Consider the following 23,662-nt stretch of genomic DNA (forward strand, 5'->3'; position numbering starts at 1 on the left):
AATCCAAACAAAAGACATTTAGATTTCTCTCATAAGCATCAATTAGCACCTCATCAGCAATTTCCCAATTCCACTAACACAAAACACCTTGTTCACCTTGCTTGATTTCCTGGCACTGAAAGGTTATCTAACTATGTAGTTTCAATATGAGAGAAAGAGAAAGGCAGACAGGCTGCGTTGATCTATCTATTTCTTTCTGAAGATACAGCATTGTGCTCTTGAATAAAAAACAGAACTGGAAAAATAATATAGATGGAACTTGAACAATATGTTCTTAGCTGACTGATGTATGCAACCAGAAAGGGAGCTGAAAGAGTGTTGTTCCTCCCAATCTCTTTAGCAAATTCTGACCCAGCTGAAAATAACCTCTCCGAATACAAGTTCCACAGACAACTAACAGCTAAGTATCACCAAATTAATTTTAACACAACTGAGCTGAAGAACAATCTTTTGTTTAAGCCTGTTAAGTTTATCTCAGTTGTCTGAACTCAAGTACTCTTTTCTGTATTAAAAAGGTAACACAATAGCTTTAAAAAAGCTATTCAATGACTGTCACAAGGATCAAAGATGCTTATTTCCTCCTGTGATCTTACAAGTGACAAGAGTGAGAAAAGTGATACAGAAATTCCAATCAAACAAACTCTCACTGAAAACTCATGTGGACTTCAATACAGCCATACACTGAGTAAAGTCAGTAGGTTGAAGTCATAATTTGGAGCCCTCTCACAAGTTAAAGCCTTTTATTTAACCTGTCATTTCTGAATAGTTACAAAGTTTCAGGAAATGTCCAAAATTCTATAAGCCAATAAAGTTTTCTGCCAAACCAATATACTTCTCTCATAGCGTCACCAATACTCATTCCTGTACCTGGTATGTTCCACTGAAGAGTTTTTATCATCAATGACTGCAATAGCCACAAGTTTTCCTAAAATAAGGAATAAAATACTTTAAAACCATTTAAAAAAGAAAAAAATACACACACATTCTCTTATGGAAAATACTTCCTACCTGGAAGAGCAAACAGGAATTAGTTTCAAGTATTAACCAACCTGGATGGCAAGTAACCTCTTTTAGGTGACCAAGTTCCAATTTTCTTAAACTACTGAAAATAAATTAAAATGTGGCTTAATGCAACACCTTTAGCATTCTATGAGAAGCATAGAAGGAAGAAGTAAAAGGGGAAAAGTATGGACAAATACGTAGTTCTCTATTCAAACTGTATATTTGCATATACATAAATATGATGCTATGAAAAACTATTATATAATGGCAATTACAAACTGGTTCAAAGTGATCAAAATATAATTGTGTTGATTCAACACCCCCTATTTTCATTCAATATTCTTAAAAATTTGGAGTAGTATCCTTACAGGAAGAAAAGGTAAGAATTTAGTGGCAGAGACAAGAATTCATTAAATCAGAAAGACAGCTTCTTAGTTCAGCCCTTTGTCAGAGGAGCTTAGCTTTTACAAGACACTGCACACAGATTTATCAAATAATCCCAAAGTATGTAAAGACCAAACATCGGAATATACTGATCTTTTCAGGATTCAATTCTTGAAGTTTAGGTCATGAAAAAAACAAGTGCTTTCTAAGGTGAACCAGATCAAAATATGTTACGAATGCTGACCAAATGCTCTCCAAGTCAGGCAGCTTTGGTTAGATAAGCAGACCTTTCCACTATGTAGCGGGAAGCTGCATTAAGTAATGCCTCTGCAGTGCAGAGGAGCGTTTTGATAAGTCTCCCTAGATTCCATGATTCACTTGACCCCCTTCCCACCAAGCCAATCCATTGCTCAAAGCCTACCTATCACCTTGCCAGAGGGAGCATTCCACTCGAAAAAGAGAAGCTCACAAATTATATAACGTTGACTGCATTAATATTGCCTTGCTCAAGTAAAACTTAAAAGTTTTGAGGACAAGAACACTGATTCACTCCTAGACCTTCTTTAAGCATGAGATAGCAACAGCTTTTGTCTTCTTCCATACTTCGAGCCTCTCTTTTTCTGTTTCTTTCCAGGCCCTAAAACACTACATAGTAAATACACCAGGAGACAACACCACTTTTTACAACTACTTTTTAGACTGAGAAGGAAAAAGCTGATGAATTCCAGGTACTTTGTAATTACAAATAAGGATATTGAAAAGAAATGGTAGCATCTCCATTGTATTACTAAAGTCATCATTTCTGATTTTTTTTTGTAATTCAAGGAACTGAGACAAAAATGGAACAGCAAGAGATCAGCTACATTTAAACAATTTGTAACAGCACTTCTGTAAATATCCTTTTAAAATATATGTATAAAAATATTACTTTCACAGAGATGTAAGACTCTAGACATTTCATAATCCTTAATACCTGAAAGAAGTCAATGTTGCATTGACTAAAACACTCAGGCCCCTTTCTTTTTAAAAGGAAGGTAGATTATAAGGTGCTTTGCTCTGGAAAACCCAACACTTCAGCATTTTTTAAGTCATGAGCTTCCGCTACTTTGGTGAACATACACCTCAGAAGCAGAATAAGTCATTTGCCAGAAATCACTTGGCTGTGAAGTTTTCATCTGACTTGCAAAATTTTATTAGAGAAAAGCTAAAGCAAGGGGTTCACTTTGTCACATGTTCTTCTCCTTTCCTCACCACACCCATTCTAAATATATCTGAAACTATTAGACACATCTAAGTCCCATATTTAAACCCCTAAAACCAGTCATAAAATTCCTTAAGTCCTTCAAGGACTTAATTTAAGGTAGCAAAATTAAGTGTTAAAAGTTTCACTCAGTTTTTGACTCTTACAGGACTAGACAAAGTTGTATGTTGCAAAGAAAGGACTACTGTAGGCTTTGGATGACACCAGAAATCAATAAAAAAGGTTCCACCAACTTCAAACAACAGTAGACACTATCAACCCGACCAGATTAATTAACTTTGAGGTTTAAAAACATGTTTTTAATGATCTTTAATTTTGGTTAGTGTTTAAAAGATGTGGAAGAGTTCAATGGTAGCAGCTGCTCACCTGTATCTCCAAGTTCATACAATGTAAAGCCATCCACATTAAGATAACCTTGAAATCTTTCTCTGTTTATCCAGGATGACAGATCACCATCTTCATACTCTAAAAAAAAAATAAAGAATGCTGAAGATTAAACATACATCTTGTATTTAAAGACAAGCAAGCAAACAGAACACCCCCCTTCTTTTTTGTAAATACTTCCAGTACTTTAGATAAAAACGCTAGTTTTTCAACTTTTTTACCTTTTGTTGTTTTTAGACATGATCGCATGAACACATTTCTCTTCAGCTTTAGAATTTTTTGACAGTATTTTCAATTGTTAAATTAAAAGCAAGAATATTATAGCAGTTGGATAGGAAAAGCTGGTTTGATTTTTTTTTTCCACACAAATCAAGGGTAAACATAATACTGTTCTAAGAGACGACCGTGACCCAGTGCAGAATGGAACAGTTTTAATCCCTATGTTTAAAGTGAGTTCAAGTTTAAGAAGTGAAGAGATGCAAAAATACAGAAAGCAATACTTCTGAAAGCTCTTAAATGGAACAAAAGGAAATCAAGAAAAGTAGATGCATCAACATCAGTGTGAATACAAATGAACAAGTACTTGCATATATCATTCCGAATCAGTTATACTGAAGGCAATGATTTCAACTGCTAGTTGTTACAAGCTGAAAAGAACCTAATTCTAACCCATACCATTAGATCTTAATCACAAGTAAACAGGAAAAACATGTATATATAACTTATACACACACATGTGTGTGTTTCTATAGATAGATATCTTAAATAAACTTGTTTTAGGCCCAACTGTTGCACAGAGTGAATTATCAATAACTTTAGGTTCAGAACATTGTTACAGTTAATTGTAATAAGACTGTAGCAAACAAACTCAAAGTTAAACTTAGGTCTGCATTCCATTCCCTTACTGTGGCAAAACACCAGATAAAGACAGTTTTGAAATATATTTGGCTAAACCTTTTACTTCTAGTGAGTTTTTGAAAGACTAGAAAGATTTCATTTAAAAAAGGGAAGGGGTGAAAGGGTGTTTTATGTTCTTTTTTAAATATCAGGTGGAATATTTAACTTAATTTTACTTTACATGAGGTAAGTAAATTTTCTCACTTAAAGTGAGAAAACTCAAAGCAACTGGCAAGACAGGATAGGAGCCCAGAACAGAACACTGACTGGAGCAAAAAACAATCCAGTTGAAGACCAGAGTATATAAAGAGCATGCACAGGCCGTGGTAGGGTAGCTAAGTAAGTTCTTTGCATTGATATTGGGAGGGGGACAAAGGGAAAGAAGACGTGAAAAATTTCTCACATCAGAACCCTTCTTTTCAGGAAGGCTTTCAAACACGCTTCAAAGAAAACACAAGCATAATTATTAAATTCAAGCCATCAAATGAAATAAAGATACTGTTCAAGACAGGAGGGCACAAAAAATATAATAATAATAATAATAAAAAGTAAATGGAGATTCTGAAGAGGATTCATTTTAGTTTTCCCTGAAGTAAGCATCAAAAGACGATCATGGTCTCTTACAAAAAACTTGTTTTCATGAAGAAAAATGAAAAGTGAACATTTTTTGTTTTATCAGAGAAATTTTTCAACAGCTGCCAAAAGCACTACATTCTTCCATGGCTGAAAACAAGCCTGAAATAACTCATAAAAACGGTAAAAGATATTGATAAGCAGCCAAAAAAAAAAAAAGTAAAATGAAGTAAAATGAAGTTAGTTCTGAGAAAAGAAGAGGTGCAAATGAAGGTCTGAGTGGTGGAAAACTAAAATCCCTTTGAAAAGGGAAGGCCTGATTAGTCTCTTCCACTAGGAACATTCAAATGTTTCGAAAGTTTATCCGAAAGAAGACTACACAAACAATAACTGGAACACTCTGCTGGGTAAATCCATGAAAGTCCAAACTAAGTCTTGGGTTTAGAATTTTATAAGACTAAGTTACATGTACAGAATATAACCTACTCTACCTGCCTGTACTTTGGGAAACTTTTCTTCCTTCAAACAGAGAATGCTGGATCAATTATTTGCAAATGTTTAGAGTACTCAGTCCTCTAGATTTTATAGCGTGAATTGTAAGATAATTTTTTTTTAGAGAAAAACTCAATTTAATGTTTAATTTCTACCCAATGATGGCAGTTAAACATACCTCATTCAGTCTTTCATACTCTGCTTGCATAACTTGTTTATTTACCATAATGTTGTTACTATGTTATAAAAGAGAAACTTTTACAAACTAATTAGAAGCCAGAATTTTCAAGTGGGTCACCCAGCATGAAGCAATTTCAAATTGTTTCTTTGACATGCCCTCCCTCTCCATTCACTCCCCCCGCCCCCCCCTTTTTTTTTTTTCTTTTAAAGACCAAAAACAAATCAAGGAGGCTGCTGAGAAAACTTCTTGGAGGATGAGACTGGGAAAACAGCAGACTGAAGAGGAAGAAAAGGGTAGCCATTCTGTTGAACCACACCTTGATGGCCCATCTAGAGTATTTTGCTGTAGTGCTGCTGATCCTCAGAAATGAAAAAAGCAGAATAGTTTTCTGAGTGATACATTTTCAAATTCAAGTTTCAAATCAGAAATAAAAACCTTTATTTAAAACATGTATGTCAAAGACTAGATGAATTTGTAAGCAGACTAAATCAAGACTAGATGTATTTGTAAGTAAGTGCTGTACCTATAAACCAACCCATGGTATGTATACTTATAGATATAAGTATGTGTGTGTATGCATATAATACAGTATACAGCACATAAGTACTATATTCCACTCAGATACACTTTTTATAAATGGCAGGTGTACTGCTTTACAGCAATATTAAGAAATGCTACTACTCTCAGGTGGCCATTCTATAGTCTACAAGCTAAACACAGCCACTCAAAATAGTTTATCCAGCTTCAAATTGTGCATGCACTGTTCCAGTGTCTATAGGCCTTGTCCCTTTTACCTTTTTTTTTTTTTTGAGGGATACTTTTTGGAAGGAAAAAGAATGGACTGAAAGATCAACTGTTTGATGTATGCATGGTATACGCCATCAGTTACCTATGGAGATGTCATGCTGTCTGATCCTTTCCCATTACCAAAATACATGTAACACAAGTGGGAAAGTCACATATGCTCAATTCTGCTACTTCTGTCCCTCTAAATTTTAATACTGGGAATGGAGGACGATCAGTTTCCTTTTCCTTAAGGTTTTTGAAGGAAGATTTGCTGTACTAAGAAAGTATTTCCAATACAACCTGTATTGCCAAAGCACAAATAGCTCAAACTGGACACATCTGAAAAAGTCCAGTTAACTTCAAGAGAGAGATGTCATGTTTAGGTAGAAAAATTGTTAGAAAAAGTCTAATTTAACATTTGGAACTGTAAACTCATCTATTAGATGGGAAAAGTTGTTCATTGTAACTGGATTTCTGCAGAGCTGATTTTGATGTGTGACTCCCCTTCAGCAAAAGTTTTCATCCATTTTTCGTATCAAGGACTGTATTTGGGTAGCAGGTGAAGGAGCACTTTTATAGGTACATTAATGGCAGTGAAGCAGTAATATGAAAAGCTGCATTTTACTGAATGACAAAGAGTAAGCTCCATCAATTCTATTTCATTATTGCTAAGAAACGATTCTTTCTCAAGTGCATTTTTTTGTTCCATAAGAAAATGCAGAATGGCATTAAATACCTAAAGCCTAATTCAATTTTTCTCCATTCCTTAAGACGCTGTTACTTATCACAAAACTTGGGAATTTCCCACCACCCCCAACTCGACCTTCAAAGAATCCTACACGTTCTGGTTTTGGTTTATCTTATATGCTTTCAGTATCTTGTCCGAAGGTAATGTATACTTTTACATACCATCATATACAAAGTAAGTTCCATCCTTGAAGACCACAACAGCAGGCAATTCAGGCAATGTCACATACTGAAAGAGAGGTGTTTTTCAATTAAACCATGGATGATTAGGAAATTTTAGACAAAGAAAGAAATCTTAAAGTGTGCATAGCTAGTCCACAGGGAAATATCTTGAAGTACATTTAAACATTTTTGGTCTCCTTTTATAAAAATAGATTTCTCAGCCTCTGCAATATTAAGAAGTAACACAACACACAATCTATCTTTTGATAGGTAAGTCTCACACACTGTATAAATCGAGCAGAATTTTTACTTGTATCTGCAGTAACATGAAGAATTTATCAAAGTTTGACATAAACTCTAAACAGAAGACAGACGAGAATTTGAAGGTTTCGTCAGTCTTGTACTATTCTCTACTCCCAATTTGTGCTGTTGTCAGTGTACCTGTAATACATATGCAGTTATTTCTGCTAAACGAACACTCAATAATATTGCAGAATACGAGAGTAATATTGATAATGCATCCCACTGAAAATCTGGGCTATTTCCTGTGGTTCAGGCTGATGAAAATATAAAGACACTCTCATTCAGCACAGGGCTGCAAACAGCCCTAATTTAGGTAAACAGAACAATGGACGCCTGTATTATCATCCTAAACACAATATTTAGGATTTGTTATCAACATACTCATATAAAAAATATATATATAAGATGTAGAAACCTTTGCTTTGCAACTTAAAAGAAACTTAGCCATCTCATGGTTTCAGTAAGCCACTGAAAAAAGCACAACCCTGTCATTTATGACTTCTGGCATCTACTCCTTACTGCTTGCTGACACTCTTGGTTAAAATTTTAATAAACTATGTGGTTAATAAAAGAACATGTGGGAAGCTTAGTCTTGTTGACACTGTTGGATGAATTCTCTAATTTATTGATGTGTTGGGGAAAACATAAGAGCAGTATTGTGAGTATTTTTCCAACTGACATGCCTTCTGTAATCATTCTGTATTATCCTTCTCAGCGATAAATGTGAAAGCAATAGGTTCACAATGTAAAAGTTCATATTAATGAGGAAGAAGTAGGTAATTCTGGATGATGCTTTCATTCTTGTATTTCCCCTAAGAGCAGTCTAGTGTCTTTAAAGGGCAGATCAGTCTATGCAGAGCATAGTTTGCAAAAGATGCCTGAAACCTGGGACAAGATTATCTAAGATGGCAAAACAGATCCTACACTCTGCACCTTGCCATGTGAAGCTTCATTACAACTACCAACCAGTGTTTTCATAATATCTTTCTGCTATTCTCCACAGAATGTTGCAAACCACCACTATCTGAGTTATAGCAACATTATATTTTGTGGGGAAAAACCTAACAACTCACTTCTTGTATCACTATGATCACAGAATCTCAAACAGCTCCAGGCTTTTACACTTTCCAATGTGCAAGTGAATGTTACTTTTCTTGCTCAGCTGGGGCTAAGGCAAAAATAGGAGTATTCAAATCAAGCTAGTTTTTGATATCAGGCTTTTGGAAATCTAATAATACACTATTTATAGTGAGGTCAGTTCTACTTGTCAGGACATAGGAAAATCACAGAAACACAGAATGGTTGAGGTTGGAAGGGACCTCTGGAGATCATCTAGTCCAAGCCCCCTGATCAAGCAGGATCACCTACAGCACATTGCCCAGGACCCTGTCCAGATGGCTTTTGAATATCTCCAAGGACTGAGACTCCACAACCTCTCTGGGCAATGTGTTCCAGTGCTCCGTTACCTCCACAGTAAAGAAATGTTTCCTATGTTCAGACACAGACAGGAACTTCCTGTGTGTCAGTTTGTGCCTGTTGCCTCTCATTCTATCACTGGGCACCATTGGGAAGAGTCCGGCCACATCCAAAAAATGCAAGTGCATCACAAAAAAAATTATGCTAGCTCTCACTCCACTAACCCCAAATGAGCATTTTCAAAGTCATGTGGTAGCAGACTCAGGTCCCACTTGGAGGTAACAAGAAATTAGAAAGCCTCTTTACTTTACTTCAGTACTTAGGCAACAATGGTTAGGCTTAAAAATAGCATTGGCAACTTTGCTCACCCTTGTGATTTACTGTGAATGGTTTCCTTGTTACAGAATCCCCGAAAGAGAGAGTGTGGGATTCTGCAGCTAGTAGGCTTGGTTAGCTGATCCCAGGGCAGACTAGTGCTTTGATCAGCTGAATTGCACAAGGTACAAAGAGCTAACCTTTCCACTGACTTCCCTGATTAGTAGGATAAGTCCTGCATATCTTCTGTTTAAGTTTCTACCATTTTATTCATTTGACCGAACAAAACATTTGGCCAAAGTAATAACAGACTAACAATTTAAACTCATAGCAAATGCGCATTACAAACAAGTTACTCATTTCACTTTTAAAGGCTTATATACTAACAGTTATGAAAAGTTTGATGAAACTAGACAGCAAAAGACTATACCATAACCTAAACTCAGTTTGTACTCTTTACCCATTATAGACACAAATATCAAAGATTTCAATGTAATTAGTTCGGGATTTGTCAATGTTCTTTTCAAAGATAGATATCTATCTATACATAGAGATATAGATATGGAGAATTATACCATGTCAGTAGAAACAGTAGGAGCTGAAACATCTTACCTCAGGTAGTACGTCTTCTGAGGCAGAAAAAAAGTATGTATAAACAATTAGTTCTGAAGCAACTTCAATGTATTTTTCCTGCAAAAATACAAACTTTTTTTAAACTTCTCAACTTTTAGCACGAGTCAAAGGAAACTTTTAAACTTCTCTACTTTTAGTATGAGTCAAAGGAAACCTTATCTTGAAAGAGTAATTAGAAAATATGGTTACAACAAAAGACTGTAAAAGCACTTCAGTAATTATAAAGACAAGAATTTATTACAATACGTGCGCTTTCTTCAGTCTTTCAACTATTACTTTCTCACCTGTTTTAGAAGATATATTTTAAACTACATCTGTGAAGAGCCAAAAGAAATAACTTTATTTAATCAAGTTTCAAACCTTCAAAGGAGATTCCCCACCAACATACACGAAAAGTACACGATGCCTCTTTTGCACATGCTCAAACAAAAGCTGGCTAGGAAGCGGCCTGATTAGAGGTCTGGGAGGGTGCGAAAGAAAAAGAAAAAAAAAGAAGAAAGTCTCAGTTTCTACAAGCTGCAAAAATCCAAACAAATAAAGATCCCCAGGAACAGACCATACAGGTTTCTTACAAAATTCCCCAAAGTATATTCATTTGATTTTTCAATTTATTATTTAAGTTTCAATTAAAAAAACAACCCCTCACCCAAAACAAACTCAAGAATTTTTCCTCAAGTAGCATCTTTAAATAAAACTGATATCTTAGTACAAAATGCTGCTATGGTACTAAAAAATATGCAAGCCATTTACCCACTGTACAATCATTTGAGAGAGAAATTTATGAATGTAGGCACAGCACTTGGGGAATGTGGTTCTAGAACGAAATATTCTTATAAATTTTTGGTAAATTATTAGAGATCAGTGATATTCCTAGACTACAGAGTTATGAACAGTAATTCATCTTATGCATCTAAATGAATGCTTCTTAAGGATGAGAAAAAGAAATCTGAACTTTTTTCCTCCTCCAAGATTATTGTCTATAAATTCTGAGGCCATGGGCCACTGTAAGAAAGGAAGAAAAAGTAAACGAAAATTGCTGTGAACAATTCCGTACAAACAATTTTCTTGTGTTGCAAATTGCCACATCCTTCCAGTTTCAAGGGTATATTAAACAATTTTTTCAGAAAACTTGGATTGTTAAACAGACTCCACTTAGTATTGATTTTTGCACATTTTGCAACATTTAGGTCAGTATCCTTTTCTTCTGGCTCCAATGAGTTTCCAATGTCATTTGAAAATCCCTAGTTCTTGCACTGGAAAGAAGAGTTTCTGACTAGTCACTCTCTATATGCCTTCTGCATGCCAATTAAGCATCACTCTCACATGAAACTGCATGAATAATACGTATCTTCTTTAACTTAATGTCAATGTCTTGGAATTTATTTAAATAAATTCCACTTTCAGCCCACCTTTAAAAAAACCTACGAAGTTTTAAGTTACCAGAAATAGTCTCATGTAAGTATATACTTACCCTGCTACTCTATTAGCAAATTCAATTATATCATCTTTGGTTCTAGGTCCTCTATAGTTGTATGCCAAGTCACCTTTTAAGCTGGACAGAGGGAATAGGCAAAAAAAGAGGAAGAAACAAAAAAATAAGAACATTTCAAGAAGCCAAAGATTTTAAAGAACAGAAGTGCAACAAACTAAAAATATATCTGCACGCGTAGAATTACAAAACCTCCACACCTGTATTACAGTCATCTATTAGCAAATGACAAGCAAGATCATTTGTCAAATAATCGGCCAAAAGAACTGATCTCTGGTCTGCAGAACATAAAACTCAGTAATACAATAAAACACAATCGTGGAATTATTTATACAATACCTAATTTATTTTCTTCTGAAAATAATTAACATTCTTAATAATTAACACTGTTAACTACTAATGATTTTTTCTAGTAAACAGCAGTCATTTACTTTGCAAACAAATAGGCTTTCTTTTTGAATATATGCTTAGGACCAAATTATTAAAAAAAAAAAAAATTCAACACCCAAACCTTCAGCATTTCAAACAGATTAGTCCTTATATAGAAACTCCATTAATGATTTTTCATAATTGAAAAATATCAAATGATCTGCAAAACCTCCTGAATTTATGTACTAAATTAAGCTTCCACGAAGTTCTGGTCAGTTTACCGTACTTCACTGACAGGGGATACAACATGCTTGTGCTGTAAGAATAGTCAAGTAAGATTCAATGTCTTGTAAATTTGTAAATTTGAACAGGCTTCCTTGGAATCCAAATAACTTTAGGAAAGCTACATGAAGAAAGCAATCATAAAAAACAATTCTACGCCTTTGTATGCCAAAAAAGCGTTTCCTCCCTAAAGATTACCATGCTAAAAATCTTTACCACATTTTGAGAAACTTAACTAGAGAAAATCTATTACATATTATGAATACTATTTGCTAAAACAATAATCCGCTGACAAAACAATATATTCATAGTAAGAAGTGGTCAAAATTACTAGCATTTTATTTAACGTGAGCTTAGATTGAACTATGCACAAAACATTATGAGCAAGTCCATACAAAACTGTTACCTATTTGTGTTTTCCTAAGAATTTTATCCTCCATTGATTTTTATAGTTAGTGAAATAAGAAACAAAAAGCCATGTACATCCCTTGCCAAACAACTGCTCTCGCAATTTACCCTGCACAGTAATCATTAGTGTCATTTACACAAGATTTTCAGGAACAGGGAAGAGAAAAGAGAGGTAATTAAAAACAATAAAATGCGATCAGCAACTCCCTAAACTTAGCTCAAAGACTCAGGTATGCATTTAGTGCCTGAACTGCCCTTAAGGCATCAAATCAATTTGTACACAAAATTCCTTTTAACCATAAATATATATACACGTATACTTAACAAAGTTGCATAAAAATCAGAAGTTTAATTCTAAACTTGCTAACCTGCCTTTGTTTAAAATTTCAGTATTATCAAGCATCTTAATTAGAAACAAAGGATTCCAAAGCAAAAAAGATAGTCCAGCAGAAATCAAAGACATTGTCAAAAAAAAAAAAAAAAAAAGCTTTTTACAGACATCAACTATACTTTTTTTTAATCCACATGAGATCACTGGTAGGAAAGGAAATAATTCAACAAGAAGTATCAACTTACAGCTTAATTGTTGGATAGCCTCGCACTCCGAATTCAGATGCAATACCTGAAAGACATTTATTAATGCCAAAGTGAACCAAGTCTCTCTTGCTCTTCCAGTCTAAGGTTTAAAGACAGTTTAGTATTCAAGTCACGTAAATTAATGAAAATCCCACCACTTAGTTCAGTATGAATTATTTCACTTCCTTTCAGAAGTTACTGTTATTAAGACACACCATTAAACCTTGGGCTTCTTTCTGCATACTACAGTTTCCCAAATTGAATGGCAAAAGTTAAACAGCATAAGAGTCTATTAAACAGACATGTTTGGTCAGTTTTCACCAAAAGGTAGTATGCATGTAATAGGCACAGTACATGCATCAGATATTTCCAGACAGTAGTAAGAAAAGCATAATGGATGTAGAGTTTGTAATACTAATGCTTAAGAGATAGATAAATAAGAGACAATTTAATAAACATATGCTACTGTGTAATGGTTAAGAACGCAGAAGTGCAATATTATACCACAGCAGTTACAGAAAAGTCAGTCTGGCAACTGTATTCTGCAGAGGTCAACTCCCACAGATAGACTTTTCCTAGGCAATCAGTTACTTACCTGCTGCTTACTGAAGTGGTAAAGAGTGAGACAATTATAGAACTCTCCCTCCCCAACACACACACAGGGCCATTGATTTATCCACAATTCTATGGCCCATGCGATGTTTGTTTAAAAGCTTCTGTCTTATTCCTGTCATTTACAGGAGTGCGATTTGCAATCTTCCCTCTCATTGTCAGCACAACAACCTCCACCTTAGAATATACTTTAAAGTCAATTCATTGTTATCCAAAAGTTAAAATAATTGAATTTTTTTAAAAAGCTAAAACTTTCCAGTTTTAAATTGAGACAATGCCTGTGCAATTCCCTGACGAAAATCAACTCCTACACTCACAACCCACCAGGGTTCAATACTTTTAAGATAAACATTTTGAAGCTATTGACTACATTCCAGAGCAGCAGACGTGGGAGGACTTGTATGCAGGGCTCTGCCCAAGTCAAAAACCTAACTGCACAGAACTACATACACAAATTAAACTCACCTACCAGTATCTTATTCAAATGATATTGATCTAAAATACATGAACCAAGTTCAATTTGATTCTGATCCTGTCCTCTCATATCTGTATTTAAAAAAACTAGAATGTATTAAAACACATATTAGAACATTCAATCACAAGAGCTGTTGACAGGCAGTTTATTTCTACTTGTACAGCCTTTAAGCAGAGTCAGGAATGCCTTGACAACTGCAGACTATGCAGATACCAATTTTTTACATTCCATCTACCGAGATTACTAAAATCCTCTCAACATCATGGAAGTGGACTTATTTACATCACTGCCTTAGCTTGTTTCTATATTGTGTTCTTCATATCAACAAAACAGCAATTATACTAGCCCCAAGTGTAATGCATTTCTGTTCTGATCACATTCAGTGAATTTCTAAGGCAAACCCACCTGAAAATTCAACTGATACCACAACTTTAGCAAGTAAGTGTCTTCAAGATGAAACACACAAGGTAAAATTTATGTGTTTTTAAAGAATAGGTTACATACACTAAAGTGACAGTCGAGACAAGCATTTTGATCTCAAAAGACCAAACTTCATGCACAGACCTGGAGAAGCTCACTTAGGCCCCACTGCTCCCTATGTCTTGCCCTTTTAAATACCCTCCTGGTCCAAGACAGGTTAAAGTGAAATGACAATAAGCAAGCACATTAGTACTACAACAGTAGTATTAGGCATACAACTATTTTATGTCTACCCAAACCGCTTCTTTGAATACATGAAGCTTTTTTCTTAAAATATCCTTGAAGATCAATAAATATGAAAAAGGCTTCATCAAAAATGAACCTCGAAGTGTTAAAATGTCTGAGACTGGTTCTTCAAGAAGACATGAAGAGAAAATTGGGAGAAACTGGCTTAACACTGATGTAATGACTTCAGTGATTTCAGCAGCCTTTTGGTAACATCTTAAGGACTGACTACCTGAAAAAAGTAACAGCAAAAACACAAATACTTGTCCAACGGTAATACAAGGAACCTAAAATGCAGTTGTTAAAGTAGATGCTGTCAATAGAAGCACTATGTAAAGATGCTTGTAGAGAAGTATTCTAAGGAGCATACCAAAAGTTGTATCTTTGAAAAGCTTTTATCTTCCATGTGTCAGAAAGAATTCCCGACACAAAAGCAGGAACAAGCAAGATAAAAATGCACACTATAGTATGCTATAACTTTTAAAGGGAACATAAACCTCAAGAGATTGTTCCCCAGTGACTGAGTGCATTTGTTTATATGATAAAGAACAGAAGAGTAACTACAAAAAAAGTTTTAAAACAGGATATCATTAAATTTCCCCAATCAAACCACACTTACTAGAAAAGGAAGTTGCATCCATCTTCCCAACTTTTACGGGAGAGCCCATGTTTTTCATTTCTATACCAACTTCATTCCACACAGGCTCCAATTTCTTGCAGTGGCCACACCAAGGGGCATAAAACTGAGCAGCAGATATATTTGATTAAAAAAAAAAAAAAAAAAAGTTAATTTGAACTCTTAAACACATTAACAAGATATTTTCCAAGTGTGTTTATGTTACAAGACTTAATAAAAACCCAAGTTACTTAGAAAGCTGGAGTGGCAAACTGAGCTTTTATGATTTGATGCTATTTTTAATAATGAAAACAGAAGTCTAAAATGAATACATTTAATTTCTGTACTAATATACCATTTCTTATTTAAAAATAGACTATGTAGCAACAATAAAAAACTCTCTTTTGGAACACTTCCCTTTATTATGGGAAGTTAAAAGATCACATAAACAATCTTAGGAAAAAATCCATATTCAGGAATATGAACTTCTTTGCTATTAGAAGAACTCTATTCTTTGAAAAGAAGTGGAATATACATATATTCCTCCAAGCTGCTCACTGGATTTCAGTTTTTCAGACATTATTCTTATACAGGCACACTGTGAAATCCCACCAATCCCATTTTCTCAGAAACCAAACAGGTGGAAGACTCCATTCCATTCCATCTTTCTGCCTATCAAAGGTCTTCCTGCAACACATCAGCAACATTAACAAGGAAGATATCAATGTTTTGGCATAACAAGATCAGGTCATAACCTGGCAAAATTGGATTCTGTCTTCCTATACGTTATCGATTAATTCTGAAACAGTATATGTCAAATTCCTCACTAAAAAAACACAAGTCTTAATTATACTACTTGGGAACTACAGTTCAGATTTGGGTGAGCTGAGAAGAATTTTCTCATTCCTAAACAAGCTCAATCATTTTAGGAATGCTTTGCTTCTGAACTAAGCAGCACTGAATCTCCCCAACTGTGTTAGAAAAGTAAAAGAAGCCTAGATATTTAGCACTTCAATATCAAATAATATATAAGAGCACACAAGTTAGTAGATATAACTAGAGAATTAAAAAAAAAAAAATCTGAATGCAGGTTACCACCCCCTCAATTTAAGTGTTAGGGGATCTCCTCTTTAAGGGATTTAAAACATAGAGTGAAGCTTGCATTCAGTACTAAATCTGATTCCTGGTTCATCCTGAACAATACGGACAGATTGCTTATCCATATTGTCAACAGAACTAACATCATGTAATTTTTCTGCACCATGCACAAAAGACTTTCCAAATGTAAGCAGCCTTACTACAGTGTAGTATATAGTACATTTTGTGTTTTGATTTCTGCTAGCTTGATTTGGAATCAAGTGAAAAATCTTCACATTTTTCTCACATACTCACATCTACAAGCCAAATATCATCTTTACGGTTTTCTTTAAACCTAGGAGGGGAAAAAAAATATATGATACATCTGAAAATACATAAATGAAGTTTACTTGTGAAAAAGTAAAACTATTTCTGCAATTAAGTTGGTATAAAACTATAGTATTAGATTTCTCTGTTTTGTTTCTTTTTTTTGGGGGGGAGAAGAGAGAGAAAAGATACTAATTTTAATTACTAATTGTACTAATTACTAATATGTACCATATTAGGTTTCTATAACCACCTACATGAAAAAAAAACAAAACCACACCCACAAATGCATAGAACTGTTTGATCAAGATAAGTAAACTAAGGGGAAAAGGTTTTTCTTTTTTTTTTAAGCTATTTTAGTTACATTAATATCATATGCTGAGGACCATTTAGAAAACCTAGCATTTTTATAGATCAACTAATACATTCTCCTACAGCATGGATTTACATTACTGTTAAGCTTAGCACTTTACTGAATGTACACTAAGTGTGAATTATCTTTAAGGTTAACATTAATTTTAGTTCAACTTCCTTCAGGATTTGACTACTATAGGTGTTTTAGTTTATGCTTTTTATAAAAATAACACAGAAAACTACTGGTAAGTAAGTGTTGAAGTTATTAATAAAAAACAGAAATACACTAGTACTACTGACTACTCTTAATGCTAGAGCAATGGCAACTTAATGAACTGGCTAGATTTACTAACTGCAAATCTGTCAGTAGATGCTAAAACCGCTATATTCTAAAATAAAAATAAAGAGTGAAATATGAATGTTCCTTGGTACCTCTTGGAATGCTGGTTAAACACTGAATTGTTTTAAGTACCACAAGATCATATATATTATTTCATTAACTAGTTCTAAATTGTGAATTAAATAAAACAGAATTTTTATGCAAGGTTTGTTTCTTTCTGAAAAAGATAAACATTAATAAAAATGACTAGAACTGGGAGCAATGTCACTTACTATATAATACATTATACAAAATTCTTATTGTGACACCTTTGCAGAGGGTTTGCCAAGTCTTTAATGGAAAGAGAGGATTATATATAATTACTTATACAGTAAGTATGTAGTCTACATTATAGAGTTAAGATCCAATTAATAGAAGTGATAACCTGACTCATCATTTCCCAATATGCAGCATGACTATAAATGGCTCATAGACAGTCAGCAAAATCACAGAACACTTATTACATTTTATTTAAAATTGAACAGATTCATAATGGTATATAATAGTCCTGAAATGATACTGAAGCTGATGCTAGTTCACTGCCTGGAAGAAAAAAAAAAATCACTAATATAATAATCTAATCACAAAGCTGAGTGTTTGAAACTTAAAATTGCTGCATTTCACTGGAAAATTCAATTCCCTTCCCCCTTTTTTTGTCTTTTTGATAGCACACTGAAGTTGTAATACTTGTAAAATGGAAAAGGTATTTGCAATGACTAATACCAAACAGCTACTAGAAAGCAGCATTTTTAAGGCAAACAACTGCTTGGTTGCACACTCACTAAAAGACAAATTTACCACCCTAGCACTGCAGAGCTAATGAAAGAACTAGTTAGAGTCTATCATCTCTTGTGAATTCTAATAAAGCTCCAGTTCATTTCCAATTATAAAGACAAATAATTAGTTATGATGCAACAGGTAAAAAGCAGCTATTGAATCATCAGATCTTGGGCTGTATTTGAATTTACAATATCATCTTTGGTTCATACAATAAGAATTTACAAGGAAATGCTGTATCACCTCTGCCCCAGCATTACTAGGGGACTGTAAAGAACATTAAAGCACTGAAGGGCAGACTAAAATCTTGTTTAGAAAACTAGCAGACAGCAAGAAAAAACAGAGAAGGAAAGGAAACATTTGGATATAATGCATTCTAATGGAATCCAGTAACTTTGTCAACACATTCATTGGACCAAACATTTTATAAAAGATACAACATAAGTTGTACAACAGACTTAAGAGCATCTATTTCGCTAAAAGATCAACTTCCACAGAGACTAAAATATGAAGTCTGACAAAAACAAAACTACCTCAACTCAGTCTAGAAAGAGGAGTACTATACAGTTATTATGAAGTTACAATTTGCCAGTTAAATCTTTCTCATGAAAGCCTTACTGATTTATATCAGCACTTCCATGGCTGCAATATCTGTAGTTTGATAACATAAACATGACAAAATTATTAGACAATACTAAAGAAGCTAACCATACCATTGAAGAAAAATAGAAATCTCTGTATAAATAGGTACCTCAAGATTTCCCAAAGGTGCTGTTTCTAGGTCTGTAAATATATTTTTAAGTGTAAAATCTCAATGTTTCCCATTAACTGCCCTCTGCAATCCTCTCTCTGTCAGCAAAAGCAGACACAAGAACAATCATACTGGAGGAAAGATGAGGCAGGTGTTATATATCCTTGAATCAAAACCATTTATGTCAAAAACATACACCTCCCAACATGTAGCATTATGTGATCAAACACTGCCCCAGCCTCCACTTTATCTATGTACTCCACTTAATCCTTAACTGTTAAAAGAAACCAGCATGAAGCAGAACTAAAGACCTTGGTCACAACTCCAAGGAAACCTAAGCCAACCCAACTGCTGCTTCCATTCTTCTCTGCTCATTCCCCTTCCACCAGCTCTGATGCTTCTCCAACCCTGTGTTGAGCCACTACAGCACCTTCACCAGACAGAGAAATATTTACTTTTTTTGGTTAAATTACTCTTCTGCTTGGTTAGCACATTGCCACAGCTCAGCAAAGATGGCAGGACAAGTACAGATTTCAGGCAGCAAGCAGTTATACCAGTGTAAGCCAATAAAAACCATAGCTCTCATTTTGCCTCTCTTCTATGGCCGAATTGGGTGATGCAGGGTAATTCTCATCTCTGTTACTTTTTCTCAGCTACTTGTTTTCTTCTATCCTGTAAGGTTGGTACAGGAACCTTCAATTTGTCCTAGCAGGCACTGTTTGTAACTAACATAATTCAAATAAAACTCAAAGCTTTCAGCAACAGTAAAAACTCCATGAAATTACAATATCTGTCCAGTAGATAAAAACAGAAGATTGTTAGGAACAATTCACCACTTAATCTATATTCCCAAATGCAAATACGGGCATCTGTAGTTTAGGAGCTAAAAAGCAAAGCATTCTAGAACAGGATTTTCTTCTAGCAGCTATTTCACAAAAGTTCTGTGACTACAGAATTATGCTTCTTCATTCCAAGCAACAATTACATTCAAACTTACAACTGTGGAAACGTGACGTGGGAGCAGAAATGTATTTTATTTTATTCATTTGGTCTTTACATCTTCAGTCTTTGAAAATATGAAGCATGGATCAAAAACAACCTTTGCAAAGTCAACGCCAAGCAGTTCTGTGCTTCAGCTTCTCATTCACAACAGTTTAAACACAAGTCAGAGATGCTGAGGTTTCTCCCTTCAATATCCCTGATATGTTCCCTCCCCTTGTACTTTCACTGCCCCTCAAATTGATCCTAGCATTATTTGCTCTTGCTGAGTAAGCAGAATGTCAAAAAAAAGCGATGCTTTTCTGACTCTTCAGCTCTATGAAGCAATTTATCATGGACTGAACCCTTATAAAAACACAGACTTCAGCTGGCTTAAATGTATCATGAAATAGCAATTGAATGCCTTCTCCTCACCTCCCATGCAAATATTTTCTACACCTTCCATTTCAGTTCTAATAATCCTGCTGCTTTGTGGCAGCAGTTTGCTTTAGATCAGCTTGCTGCTCTGACTGAAAAAATTATCTTCGTTTGTGGAAAGTTACGTTTTGTGGGAATAGCAAATACATATCCACACAATTGTTAAAGCAAAGACAGAACACAACCAGGTTCAGGGCAGAACTACCCATTTCAACAGCTCGATAGTCTTAGGCTTAAATCTGTCAGGATTTTCATGCAGTCGTGCATGTTCATGGCTTCAAGCGGCCATGCACTAGCCCTGCTGCTGGAAAGAAAAAGCCACTCTTTTTCTCTTCTGTTCCTGGCCACATGTGAATGCATTTTAACTCTCCTTCCCCTGTGGCAGCTTAGCAGCAAACACAAATAAAGAACTGGATTGAACACAGTCACCTTTATTTTGGATCAGGATCAATCCACAAATATATTTATTCTACCAAGAAGAAAAGAAGTGCAAGGGAGCCCGCAAAATTTTTGGCAACAGAGCCGGTGACAATAGCTTTAAAAAACTGCAAAATTAAGGTGTTTCTTGGCTTAACTCATGACAGCTACTTAACACATATCACAGTCTTTCTACCACTTCTGCTAAGAAAAAGTAAAACTTTTTTAGCCTCGTTTTCTGGACAACTACAGATTGCGCAAAGCTTTTGGTTTGGGCTGTTCCCTCCCTCCCTCCCAAAGAAAAACAGTATGAAAGCAGCAAAGCAGGAGACAGCCCTCCCCCCCCCCCCACAGTACTTACGATTCGTCTAGATCCTCCACAAAAACTGCATCGGAAGCCAGAACAAGCGCAAGCACTACTGAGTGGAGGAAAACGAAGCAGTGAGCAACGTCCCGGGCGCGGCAAGGGTGCTTCCCCAAAACGAGCTGCCCAGCCCCGGGCAAGCGCGCCCGCCCCACCGCTCCCGGGGGCCGCCAGGCCTCCGCGCCCCCCAACCAACCCCCGCCCGCCGCGCCGCGCCGCTCCCCACAGCGCCTCCCCCTCCTCCGCGCCCCGCCGCTTTCCCACCGCCCCGCTCCCCGCGCGGCCGCCGCCGCCTGGCCGCTACCTGCCGCCCCGAGGAGCTGCCGCCGCTCGCCCGCCGCTGCCATGTTGACAGGAGCCCCGGCGCGGCCGGAAGGGGAAGGGCAAGCGGCAGCGGCAGCGGCGCCGGCCTCTCCCCACTGCGCACGCGCGGAGGGCCCCGCCCGTCGCCAGGGGCGGTGGCGGGTGCCGGTGGCCGTGGGGTTCCGTGCGCTCCTCCTGCCGCGGCGCCCGCCCCGTTGGCCTGCTGCCTCGGGCGCAGTGCCGGTGCCGGCTTCCTGCCGGCTTCCGAGCACGGAAGGGATGGTGCCCGTCGGATCAAAGCGGGCGGGAAGGGAGCGGGACGGGGAGCGGGAGGAAGGGGTTGGCGCCCCAGCCTGAGGGCAGTAACGGCCGCGGCGGCCTCCTCGCCGCGGTGTCCGTGCGCGAACCGGGGCTGCGGAGGAGGCGGGAGGGAGCGGTGCCCCCGGCGTAGAGTGAGCGCCCAGGCTCGCGCTGGGCCCCGCGGGCTAGAGGGGGCTGTCTGTTTCTGCGTTTCCGGAGGAAAAATCTGTACCATCCACCATGTTGCCAGCTGTCTTTGATGGGTACACTCTCATCACCTACCGCTTACTGATATGTTCTTCATCACATTCACGAAAAAACGCTTACAGGCTCCCTTTCTCCTCAATGCCAGTATCATTCTCACTTATTTTTCTCTTTCTGTCAAACCTTTCCTATCCTCGTCTTTCCTGTCTTCAGCTAGCTTTTGTCTTTCTTTCACTACAGATTTGCATATTTTGGAAGGGTGAGTAATTCTGCTAAGAAAACCTATTGAACAGTCATTAGAACTAATTTTTCATCTGTTCCTTCTCAGTGTTGCCTCGTTCTATGTGACTTCTTACATGTGGCTTTCTCCCCCATACAGGAGTTACTTTCCTCAGCTGTATATGCAAATCTTTCCCATCTTTGTGACAAAGGACACGTAAAAAGTGGAGGTACTGACTCATTTCGCTGTGTGGGTCTTTACTGAAGACCAGCCTTCAGGAATCCCAAGCCCCTGAGAGCAGAGGGGAAGTCTAGAGCAAAGAAGACTTACCCTCAGTGGAGGAGGATCACGTTAGGGGACACTTAAACAAATGGGACATACACAAGTCCATGGGCCCTGATGGGATGCCCCCATCAGTGCTGAGGGAGCCAGCCAGTGTCACTGCAGGGCCACTCTTGATTATCTTTGAAAGCTCAGGGTGATTGGGAGAGGTTCCAGAGGACTGGAAGAGAGCAAATGTCACCTCTGTCTTCAAGAAGGGCAAGAAGGAGGCTCCAGGGAATTACAGGCTGGTCAGCCTCACCTTGATTCCTGGGAACCTGGTGGAGCAGCTAATTCTGGAAACCATTTCCAGACACGTAAAGGACAGGAGGGTGATCGGGAGTAGTAAACACAGATTTATAAAGGGAAAATTTTACTTGACCAACCTGATAGCCTTCTTTGATGAGATGACTGGCTGGGTAGATGAGGGGAGAGCAGTGGATGTTGTTTACCTTGACTTTAGTAAGGGCTTATTGAACCATCCACAGATTTGTCCAGCCCTTTTGAAAGGCCAGTTATCATGTCATAGGTTTACTGCCTGAGAAATAGGTCAAGACCGGAGAGGGTATGTTACAGCTCACATTAGAATTCCAAAGTTTCTGACTGACCTATGTCAGGCATATCTTATCCAAGTTTGTTTGAAAGATTATGCAGCATTACACATTTTAATAAGACTCTTTCATAAAAAAACAAAAAAAAAACCCACAAGCATCTGTGTTGGATAAACCATGAAAATTACTCTGAATACATAGAATTTCTGTGCTATTACATTTCATTTTCTGTGTATCATTGTTAGCTAAGCAGTGTCAGTGCATGCCTGGCCAAATGAGAACTGGCATTTGTTTTGATCCTAATCTAGCTGCTGTCTAGACTGAGTCAATGGAAAGAATTTACCCCATCAATCTTTTAGTGGAAAATCCATGCAGAAGAAAATGGGAATAGTGAAATAACTGCTAAATTAATATAATTCTGGTCTTTTATACAGACAATTCAATTTGCTTTAAATAATTTTTAAGATGAAAGGAACATTTGATATTGTTTTACTATAGATTTGATGAAAGACGTTTGAACATGCTTTAAGTCCCATTTGTCACCTTTAAGTTTATTATTCTGACTGCAAATGATGCAATATGATTTTTCTAACTTGCATTTTGAGAGCCAAATTCTTCTTCTGCAAGCATGTACACTATTCTTGAACTAGATTATTTTGAAATTAAAGGAGTCACTGTAGATTTGCTTCTCTCTAAATAGTTATGTACACGCACATACAAAACACTACACTATATATTTTTTACACAATTTATAGTTCAGGTTTACCGCTCAAAATGTGATATGCAAATAAAAGGAAGATAGTCCTTATACTGAAGACAAGTAACAAAGTATC

At 36.7% G+C, this 23,662-nt stretch overlaps 1 protein-coding gene across 3 annotated transcripts in view; it reads right to left on the reverse strand.

Moving 5' to 3' along the window:
• The window catches only part of TMX3 (thioredoxin related transmembrane protein 3), a 32,234-nt gene extending 10,930 nt beyond the window's left edge, over positions 1-21,304 (reverse strand). Inside the window, exons 1-11 of one of the 3 annotated variants that reach the window (XM_067290750.1) lie at positions 21,235-21,304; positions 20,928-20,982; positions 16,461-16,500; positions 15,072-15,195; positions 12,661-12,706; positions 11,008-11,088; positions 9,897-9,996; positions 9,516-9,593; positions 6,870-6,936; positions 3,014-3,112; positions 868-925 (exon numbers count right to left, since the gene is read on the reverse strand). In XM_067290750.1, coding sequence (XP_067146851.1) covers positions 868-925; positions 3,014-3,112; positions 6,870-6,936; positions 9,516-9,593; positions 9,897-9,996; positions 11,008-11,088; positions 12,661-12,706; positions 15,072-15,195; positions 16,461-16,500; positions 20,928-20,982; positions 21,235-21,277 — 791 coding nt within the window. In that variant the 5' untranslated portion in view covers positions 21,278-21,304. Of the gene's footprint in view, positions 1-867; positions 926-3,013; positions 3,113-6,869; positions 6,937-9,515; positions 9,594-9,896; positions 9,997-11,007; positions 11,089-12,660; positions 12,707-15,071; positions 15,196-16,460; positions 16,501-20,927; positions 20,986-21,234 lie in introns of all 3 variants that reach the window. The other 2 variants (XM_067290749.1, XM_067290748.1) reach the window with 2 other exon arrangements.
• Between the last annotated feature and the right edge of the window lie 2,358 nt (positions 21,305-23,662).

The sequence above is a fragment of the Apteryx mantelli genome, chromosome 2, assembly GCF_036417845.1.
Source record: "Apteryx mantelli isolate bAptMan1 chromosome 2, bAptMan1.hap1, whole genome shotgun sequence".
NCBI classification, from domain to species: Eukaryota; Metazoa; Chordata; class Aves; order Apterygiformes; family Apterygidae; genus Apteryx; species Apteryx mantelli.